This window comes from Engraulis encrasicolus, chromosome 13 (assembly GCF_034702125.1).
Source record: "Engraulis encrasicolus isolate BLACKSEA-1 chromosome 13, IST_EnEncr_1.0, whole genome shotgun sequence".
In the NCBI taxonomy this organism is placed as follows: domain Eukaryota; kingdom Metazoa; phylum Chordata; class Actinopteri; order Clupeiformes; family Engraulidae; genus Engraulis; species Engraulis encrasicolus.
The window spans coordinates 2,407,799-2,417,963 of NC_085869.1; the positions used below are offsets into that span (position 1 = coordinate 2,407,799).

At 41.7% G+C, this 10,165-nt stretch overlaps 1 protein-coding gene across 1 annotated transcript; it reads right to left on the reverse strand.

The window, feature by feature from the left end:
- Nucleotides 1–1,515: 1,515 nt before the first annotated feature.
- On the reverse strand, nt 1,516–3,785 carry LOC134461453 (zinc finger BED domain-containing protein 4-like). Its single transcript, XM_063214384.1, has 6 exons — nt 3,614–3,785; nt 3,346–3,490; nt 2,990–3,249; nt 2,560–2,639; nt 2,041–2,196; nt 1,516–1,530 (listed from the first exon to the last, which is right to left on the reverse strand). Exons 1-6 carry the CDS (start codon nt 3,783–3,785, stop codon nt 1,516–1,518), a joined length of 828 nt encoding a protein of 275 aa, XP_063070454.1.
- Nucleotides 3,786–10,165: the final 6,380 nt, after the last annotated feature.

Genomic DNA, 10,165 nt, shown 5'->3' on the forward strand with positions numbered 1-10,165 from the left:
TGTGTGTGTGTGTGTGCGTGCGTGCGTGTGTGTGTGTGCGTGTGTGCGTGTGTGTGTGTGTGTGTGTGTGTGTGTGTGTGTGTGCCTGTGTTTGTGTGTAGGCCTGGGTATTGATTGACAATTTTCGGTTCCGGTTCCATTTCCGGTTCCTTCGTTTCGGTTCCGGTACCAGAACGGTTCAATTTTCGGTTCCTAGAAACCCTGAACTAAACCTGCAGTTACCCAAAGAGGCCAGTAGATGGCGTAACGGGTCTGTAAATCATGAGTTTCCCTGCCTGCCACAAGGCGGCGCTCATCGTGACTTAAGCAATGTCGGGTTAAAGGCATTTAATTGTATACAGCATTCATGATTAATTGCATGCTGCAAGTTGTCCTCTCGGCATGGCTTGGCAGGTATAATAAACGGTTTTGATGCTGATAAATGTACTCATGTCTGATTAAAATTGTTCTGCTGTACGGTGCAACTTCACTTCTGGTATCAATCCTATGTCAAGCGTGTCTGACATGATGTTTTAATGTAGCCTACGCTACCCAGTCTGTCGACAGCTTACCAAAACAGAGACCCAAGATTGCCACTTTCTAGTGGTAAAAACAACCTGTAGTCTACATGAGTCACAACCAGTTATTGACATGTGAGCTCAAGCCAGCAACTTGACTCAAAGCATTAGGTATACTACATACAAGTAGGCTATGGATGCATTTACATGAATCAAAAGTCCTGTTCAACCATGCAGACGTTGTGCGAGATCAATGTAGGGCTCGATTGACTGGGGATGGTTTCTCGGAGTGCACACCGCACTTACAAATTGACTTGATTTGAAAAACCTTCCACAACCGTAGCCGAAGTGTATGAGAATACAATCACGCACAAGAATGAGTCTCAGAAGTGTTTTCGTTGGTTTAGCCTACTCAATGTATTTACTGTCTGAATGCACGGTATCAGTTCGCTTCTAGTGTAGATCACTCCGCTGGTATGACACTATAGCTCCATAACATAGCCCAAAAGGTGCATGCCTCGTTATTTTAGTGCGACGGGATGCTGGTCTCGTCAAACCGTAGTGCAGTGTACTAATTTCCAAAGTGTAAAATTGAACTTAAGACGCACCATGTGTCTCCTCTAGCTGCCTTGAACAGCTGTATCGGTCATCCCCAGTCAAGCAAGCCCCACATGGATCTCGCACAACATCCCTGACTACCGTTTTAAAAACTTGCCTTACCTTTAAAAAACAGTTTTCTTGACTCCGGAACACCTCGTAATTCTGTCACTTTAATCCACATTTTGACGTAGCCAAGCCATTGCTGCTAACCAGTCAGCCATAAATCATGAATTCATGCAGTTTGTTTTGACGGTAGGTAACGTTCTGTGAAACAGTCTAGGTTCAGCATCAAACTGGAATTGTTCATCTGGCATTTTAAATTCATACACTGTACGTTTAATAAAGCAGTAACAAAAAAAAAAAAAAAAAAAAAAAATTAATGCCACTAAGCATGACATATTTTGGGAACATTTGTCCATCACGTTCTGGTGGGCTGAAACACATTGAAATGTAAGGGCTCACATGAAAACAAGTTTTGGGCGAATGACTCAAGATATTGCAGGATATTTGTTCAGGTGCAATATTTATTTCAAGTGCAAAGTTGGGTGTCAAACTCTTTCAAGTGCAAAGTTGGATGTCAAACTCTTTCAAGTGCAAAGTTGGATGTAAAACACTGTTTAACAATAAGTTAAGTCATTATATATAAATACTATTGATCAAATATGTATAAATGCACCACCACCCACCATATACCATCACCACACCATCACCATATCCACACTATGTGGACTTGCACATATTTACATAATTTTAACAGTTTTTTTAGGAAAATGAGCATATCAGCCTTATCTGGGGAAAGGCAAGCCCTTTCTTGGCTGATAGTGTCCCCAGCTGTCGAAAATGTGCTCTCCGCAGGAGTGGAGGATGCCTGTACACAGAGATATCTGCCTGCCAAGTCCGACAGCAATGGAAACGTGTTTCGTACAGTCCACCACCAGGTTACAGGGTTAACAGAGGTCAGAGTAGATGGTAGGTCCCTGTATCGCTGGATCTCTTCCTGCACCTTCTCGGCGATGGTCTGTGGTGTTTCCTGCCGCGTTTCCACTGCCATGTCCTCGTCGGCAAACAGCTCCCCGAGGGCAGAGAGCCCTAGATTCCTCTGAAAATTACAAGACATCAGGGTAAATGCAAAGGTAACTCTTGTCATAATGGTTTTAGGACAATACAAGACATCAGGGTAAATGCAAAGGTAACTCTTGTCATAATGGTTTTAGGACAATACCATAGCAAAAGAAAGAGGAGAACAAGCGCTCAAAGTCTTTTCTCCAGATAGAAGGGGTGCATCTAGTTAATCCTGTTAAGGCATCATAGAAAGAGCCGGAGGACTGAATCCAAAGCACTCTCCTTCGAGTCAATGTTGTAGCTGCCCGGTTTCAGCTATCTGGCCTTCGTCAAGGTCAGGGTGTGGTTAAAAAATACCATAGCAATTGCTTTTAATTTTCACCTTTTTTGGAACCCTGACCACCATAGTGTCGTCATCAGAGGATGAGTCTTCACCACGGTCATCATCAGCCGTCAGCTCCATCTGCTGGGCTGCTACACCTTCATTCTACATTCAAAGCAGAGGGAGAGGGGGGGGGTGAGGAGCAAGTGAGAGAGAGAGAGAGATCTAGTCTATGTAAAACTTAAAAATGAAAGGAATAAATGTTACTAATAGCACACACCTGTCGTGTCAGCAACTCATTCACCAGTCTGGCCCACACATCAACACCTGCCACCTTATTCTTAAATCTTGGGTCCAAGGCCGTGCCCTCCTCCAAGAACTGCCTGGTACGCTCATCCTTAAAAACATAAACAGAACAGTATGACATACAGTTAGTCATTGTCATGCAAATTACATCAATGTTTGGCCCAAACAGTTTGGGTATGTATATACAGTTTTCTAAATAAACCGGAATCCTGCATGATTGAACTGCCTACCTGGTATCGCTGAGAAAGGTCACCCCAGATCTTCTCCTTGATGGCCTGTGTAAATGCAGAGTCTTGAGCTGTGACTGTGAAGTGGTGCTGTAGTTTACCAAGGATGGGAAGAATCTGACCAAGAGTTGAGCTCTTTTCAGCAGAGATGCAAATGGTGGAGGTATAAAGGACCCTCATAACTCTGACAAACTGTTCTGCCTTAGCCAAGTCATCAGCACTCAGCCTCTCCAGCCTGCACAAATATACAAACAGACATCATTGTTTCAATGTGAAGTCAAGTTGGACATACAATGTTAGTAAAGTGCCCGCCCTGTCCACTAATATATACCTGTCCCTCTCCATTGATCTTTTCAAGCGAGGATCCACGGAGGCTGCTTGGAGCGCAGGAAACTGCTCCACGAATCTCTCCACCATGAGGAAGAGGCTGTTCCATCGGTTCTTTACATCCAGTATCACACCATGCTCTGGAAGACCTGTGGAGAGACGGCGAACAAAACATGGTTATTTTTATAGAATTCAGATGATCTGAATCAGACATGTATAAACTAAATGTCGTTACTTTTTTTAAAATCAAATTTAGTTAGCTGTCATCTTACCAAGAAGACGCTGTTTCTCTTTGAGAACAGGCTTAGCTAAGCCGCTTCTCTTCAGCCACAGCACCATGGCCCAGATTCTTCCTGCCCATCTTGCAATAGCAGGTACACCATACAGTTTTTGGGCTGCTATGTTGAGCGTGTGGGCAAAGCAGGCTACCTTTGTGATGGACATCCTTCTTATGGCGACGTTCATGTTTGCAGCATTGTCAACCGTGATGGCAACCACCTTCTCCCTCACACCAAATTCTTGCAGGATGCCCCCCGATCTCTTCAGCTACCACCTGCCCAGTCTGAGATACATAGACTGCCCTTGTATGCAGGACTCGGTCCTTCATCTCCCCTTCTTGTACAAAATGTACAGACTCAGTCAGATAGTGGTCCTGTGCCACACTGGTCCACTCATCCGCAGTAACGGCCACATCCCTGATGTTTTTTAGTTCTTCCACCACCCTCCCCTTCTCAACTGCATACCAGGCTGGAATGAAGGTGTTGGACAGCATGTCCCTGCTGGGGGGCTGATACTTAGGGTTGAGAGTTCTGGTCATCTCCCTAATTGACAAACATCAAAAGTAAAAGGATCAGGAAGTGCGCTCAAGACCTTGTAGTCTAATACTTTACACGGGGTGCTTAACTTTGTCAATGAGTTAACTCAAATCTCAAAAATACATGAATAAAGAAGCACTCAAACTCATAAAAAAACACATCATGGCATCTGAAAGTATATATATATATATACTGAATCAAAACAAGTAAAAAAAAAACAAAAAAACAAACAACAAATAGCCTACATGTAATGAATACAATATACCATTCCTGATCAACTAACTTACCTAAACCACGGAGACTCCACCATAGAAAAAGGCAGCAAACCCTTCACCACAAATTTGGTAACTGCCTTGTGGCATTCAGTCTGCTTTTCTTTAGCCATTTTCCCCTTGGCAGCCAGGGTGAATGGCGTTGGGGCAGCAGGGCAGGGAATCTGTGCAGAGGCTGTGGAAATGATGTGATTAGGTTGGGTAGAACTAAACATTTTAAAAACACGCCCGCACCAGCACTGATACACAAATTTCCATTGAGTGCCGAGTAGAATGTTATGAGCGCGAGGGGAATCATTAGAACCATTGTGCGTTAAATGAGTGCTACCACCGTTGGCTGCCTGAAACGTTTTGTCACGACAGTCTCCAAAACAAGTTGTCAATTAACAAATCGTGTTTTCACTTACAATATTCACAATACATCGTTTTCAAACACAGCCCATGTTGATCATGTTCAGGCTTGTTAAATGGTTGTGTGTATTACGGTAATATCTACTCAGTCTTAGTTAATGACAGCAGCTAGCTCGCCCTGCCTGGTCTCATTCCCCCATATTTTATCAGTGATACACTGTCAAAGTGTTAAAAACGGAGACATTTGGGAACTTTTCAAGTCTTCAAACAGTCACCAAAGTGGCAGGTTATTTGCAAGCGCACTAGTGGTTGTTGTCAACAGCTAAAACGAAACCAGGGGACCATTCCATCATTGGCGCTGAATTCAGCGGCGCTTACGCGCAAAAGCGGAGTTTCAACTAACAGCAGCTTAAACTTGAGGCAGACGCCGTTCCACCACTGAGGATCAGCTGCGTCTTGGCTAGTTTCACTTCAGCCGCACTCATCAAAGCTGGCGTTGCGCTCGTGCACGTTGTACATGGGAAGTCCATATCGACGATTGTCGAAAATGCGATCATGTTGTAGACTCGGGCATGGCTTGTCAAATCAAGTCTTTATCAGAGATGTCAGGCGCCCATCTGTAGGCGAGCGGTAACGCAACCGCACTTTGATTGAGAGACCAGCGTTCAATCCCCACCATGCGTAATGACAGATCATAACTCAATTATCAAAGGGAGAGTCTCGTCCGAACCTCGACTGCCATCATTTCAATGCGCAAAAATAAAATGCTTGCATCATCTAAGGTGTTTTAATTTTATCTTTCAGAAGAATGTATTTTATGATAAAGCATAGACTAGGTAAAACGTTAGGCAGATATAATTGAATCATTGCAATGCAAACTCCAAGCGTAGGCATCTGCAAGGTGGTTGTGAAGACGTTTTTTTATTGCCTATGCTGAAAATAGCCTAAAGGTCTACATTTAAGGTAGGCCTGGTAGACCTATTGCTTGACAGCAAATGAAGCCAGCCACAAAGCGACATCAAAGGAGAGAATAGGCAAACGTATGTTATAAAGTTTTCATTTCTAACATGTCGCCATGCAAGACTTGAACCCGGGATGACCACTTGTTACGCAGCGCACCTGCCCACTGTGCCATTCACGTCTTCAGTGTCATGGAAGGAATTGTCCAATATCATCTTAGTAAATCAACACTATAAATGTTTTAAAAAAAATGTGCTGATTATCATAAAAATGAAAGACAATGGTAACAATTGTAGTTTTTACTAGCATTATCACATCATAGACTATTAAAATAGAGTGACTGGTTCGCTTTGATCTCGTAAAATGATGGCGGGAATCAAGCGGAACGTGCCCGTTGTGACAGCTGTTTCCTACAGGTTCATGTTTTGTGCAACACTGATTAATTTAGCCTGGTGTTAAACCTGGGAGCTACCAGGTTAACGTTGGAGCATAAATTACCGTGGCAACTCAGCTGAGTTTCAGGTTAGCAAGGCTGATGGAACGGATCTCTGTCTAAAAATAGCTTAGTTTACCGACTTGAGCTCGGATTTGGGGTTACCGCCGTTGATGGAATGGTCCCCAGCATAACGCTAGCAGCTAGCTCGTCTTGTCGTAGCCTAACTAACAAAGTTGAATGGAACTCACAGAACAACTTAATACTACCAGATGAAATGTCGGACAGTATGGTACCTTCAGTTGTTTCCAAGGAGTCAGAGACATCTTCCTGAAGAGTCGAGGTCATGGTTGAGGTTGACAGTATTGCAGCAGGCATAGTTGAGGTTGACGGTGTTGCTGTTGTAAAGATGCTGCAACTCTCTGCACGCAAGTTAATCGAATGCAAAAGCAGGTGTTTGAACCAGTTATGCCTAGGCCCCCAAAACCGTAGCAGCAGCCCTGGCTGTGCATATTGCTTTTGAAGTGGCCTATACTGGAAAACATACAGAAAGCAGTGAGAGCTGAATACCATGCCAATTACAGTACAAAGCGGATTCCAAAAAAGTTGGGACACTTTGTAATTTGTGAATATAATCAAAATGCTGGCATTTTCAAAACATTCAATATGTTAACAAGGTATACATTATGCACAGACAACATATCAGTTGTTAAAGTCAAGCAGAATCATTGTTTTGAGGTAATTATGTGATCATTTAAAATGTTACCCTTGCAACAAATCCCAAAAAAGTTGGGACAGGGCCAATAAAATGCTTTTTATATTGGATAAGACTAAACACAACACAAGGGATGAGACTGAACAGTTAGATACTTTGACTGATGGCATAATTTTATTCAAAAATTAGATATTTTGATGTGCGAGACATGATTTCAGCAGTTCAACTGATAGGTGTGTTCTTCAACTTGTTTACCTTTTTGTTATGCTTAATATGTGGCATATCCTGACTGCAAGAAAATAATTTTGTGACCTGTTTACTCTAATGATGGACCACACTGTTGGAACATAGTAGATATTGAAATTTGCCACCTTTGTGGGGCAATATCTAAAGGCGGTGCTCCAAAATATAATGCCTTGGTAGCTATCAAAAAAAGGGCAGGACGCCAAGGCACTCTTCTTAGATAAAACCGCTTTATTATAAAGGCTAGTTCATGTTTGAACTTAAATAATTAAAAATACTGCCACTGCCAACATGTTTCGGCCGCTACAGGGCCTTCATCAGGGCACAAGGTGAATCAAGCAGTGTAGCACACAAGAGTCTCAAACACACTAATCAATCAGCTGATTGACTCAAGGTGACGTAGGCGGAGTCTGCTCCTGCAGAGCTGCAAGGTACATACAAACAACCACAACAATAGAAAGCTGCCAGTGGCAGTCTTAAAAATGTTAAATACATAGAGAGTATCCCATTACTGAAAAGAAAAACAAAAAACATTACAAAGCTCGATGGTTCAAAGAAAAGATATCATGTCTATATTGTCATTAAGACCAGGGAAACGCATGGCATTGAGCCTATGTATCCAGCGACCCTCTTTCTGATTCAACATCTTCTGTCTGTCTCCTCTCCTAGGAGAGAGGGGGACATGATCAATACCTAATGCAGAAAAAGTTGCAAGTTTATCATTATGCATGTCCTTAAAATGTTTTACCATGGCATAGTCATAATTTTTAACTTTAGCAGCATATCTATGCTCAGCAAGTCTATCCTGAAGTCGGCGTTTTGTCCTTCCCACATAGAAAGCAACACACTGCGAGCATTTCAAAATGTAAACAACATACTCAGTTTTGCAATTAATGAAATGTTTTGTTGTGTAGGTTTGTTGTGTGACAGGGTGAGTAAATGTTTTAACCTTTGTCACAACATCACAAATGCTACAATGGCCACACTTAAAGGTGCCGTTTGGAACTTTTGGAAGCCAAGTATTTTGTGGTCTCGCAGGGAGGTGACTGTGTACTAACTTATCACCCAGTGTAGGAGCTCTTTTGAAAGAGAACACTGGGGGATCTTGAAACACATCACTTAACAGATCATCACATTCGAAAAGGTGCCAATTCCTTTTAATTATCCTTCGTATTCCTTCAGCCTGAGTACTGTAACATGTGGAGAAGTATACTCTCTCTTTATTTGTAACCATAGGCTTTCTTTTAAGTAGAGACTGACGCTCTAAGGAAGTTGCTCTACTAAGAGACGAATCCAATGTTTTTTGGGGATAGCCCCTTTCCTTGAAACGACCGTACATTTCTTTGCTTTTAACACTGAACTCCTGATCATTATTGCAAATTCTTCGTAGTCTCTGGAATTGACCAAAAGGAATATTTTTAACCAGAGTAGGAGAATGAAAACTTTTTGCATGGAGTATGGTATTTTTGTGTGATTCTTTCCTAAAAATTGTAGTGTGCAAATAGCCATGTTCATCTTTGTAAATTTCTAAATCCAGGAAATGAATTTTATGAGAATCAAACTCAAGAGATAGTTTCACATTAGGATTGGCTGAATTCAAATAGCTATGAAATAGTAACAATTCTTCTTTAGTGCCGTTCCACCATAATAAAACATCATCAATAAATCTCGTCCACCAAAGTATCTTATTTTTAAATTCATTTCTCTCATTGAAAACAAAATCCTCCTCCCACTTGCCCATAAATAAACCTGCATAGGAGGGGCTAAAACAGGCCCCCATGGCACAACCTTTGACTTGTTTATACACTTTATCCTGAAATAGAAACACATTATTGTTAAGTGTCCATTCAGTTAATTGTACCAAAAAATCAGTGGGGGGACTTTGAGGTTGAGGTCGTTGATTCAAAAAATGACTCATTGCTTCAAGGCCCTGTGTATGGTCAATGTTCGTATAGAGGGCCTCAACGTCCATTGTTACCAGTAAAGACTCTGAGCCAATGAAATTGTCTTCTTCAATTTTACACAAGACGTCTGTTGTATCCTGAATAAAAGCCGGTAGAGTTGGAAGTAATGGCTTAATGAAGAAGTCCACATATTTTGAAATAGGTTCTGTAAGTGTCTCATTGCCTGAAATAACAGGCCTTCCAGGTGGATTAGACATGTCCTTGTGCACCTTAGGTAAAAGGTAAAAGGTTGCCATGCGAGAGTCAGGTCTGAATAGGAAATCAAACTCTTGAGTTGAGATCAAGTTTGCATCTTTGGCCTCAAGAAGAATGTTCTGGAGGTCCAGTGTTAATGATCGAATAGGGTTACTGGTCAGAGGGATATAGAATGTTTTGTCACCCAATTGTTTTGATGCTTCTTGAATATATTGATCATAACCCCACACCACTGTAGCTCCTCCCTTATCGGCCTTTTTAATCACAAAGTTCTTGTTTTCAGAAAGTTCCTTTAGTGCATCCCGTTCTGTTTTTGTTAAGTTGGGATGACGTTTGTCCGTCTTAGACAACAGTTTTTCAATTTCATAATTGACCTTTTTCTCAAAAGTGTTAAGAGTTGTGTTCTGTATCATAGGGCAAAAGACAGACTTAGGTCTGAAAGGAGTAATAGACCTGGAAGGTGCCAGTTCTGTTAAAGGTCGAGCTACATTCAATTTGTGCCAGACCTTTAGATGTAGGCTCCTATAAAACCTAAACAAGTCAATCTTCACATCAAGAGTAGAGTAGTAGAGTAGAGTAGAGTAACTTTATTGATCCCCAGGGGGAAATTCAGGTATCCAGTAGCTTACATAAATACACAATACACAAAAGCCCACATGGACATTTCAAGACAAAAATAACACAGGAATAGTCATCAGGGTGGGGAAAATACAATAAAATAATAGAGATAAATGTAGAAAAAGGTAATTGTGCAAAAAGACATTCTGTGAGTTGGGATAGACCAAAGCAGAAAAAACATACTCTGTCAGTTAAGGTAGACAACAAGTGTTGATGGATACATCTATGATATAGTATAGTATGTAGAAGTAGGCAGTG

Bases quoted from the DNA above. Each gene is read 5' to 3' on its own strand.
- LOC134461453 (XM_063214384.1), bottom strand. From the start codon at position 3,785: ATGTCCATCACAAAGGTAGCCTGCTTTGCCCACACGCTCAACATAGCA. The intron at 2,640-2,989 runs GTTTATTTAGAA...TGTAGAATGAAG, and splicing joins TTCAATCATGCAGGATTCCG to GTGTAGCAGCCCAGCAGATG. The intron at 2,197-2,559 runs GTCAGGGTTCCA...TGTAATTTTCAG, and splicing joins CTGATGACGACACTATGGTG to AGGAATCTAGGGCTCTCTGC.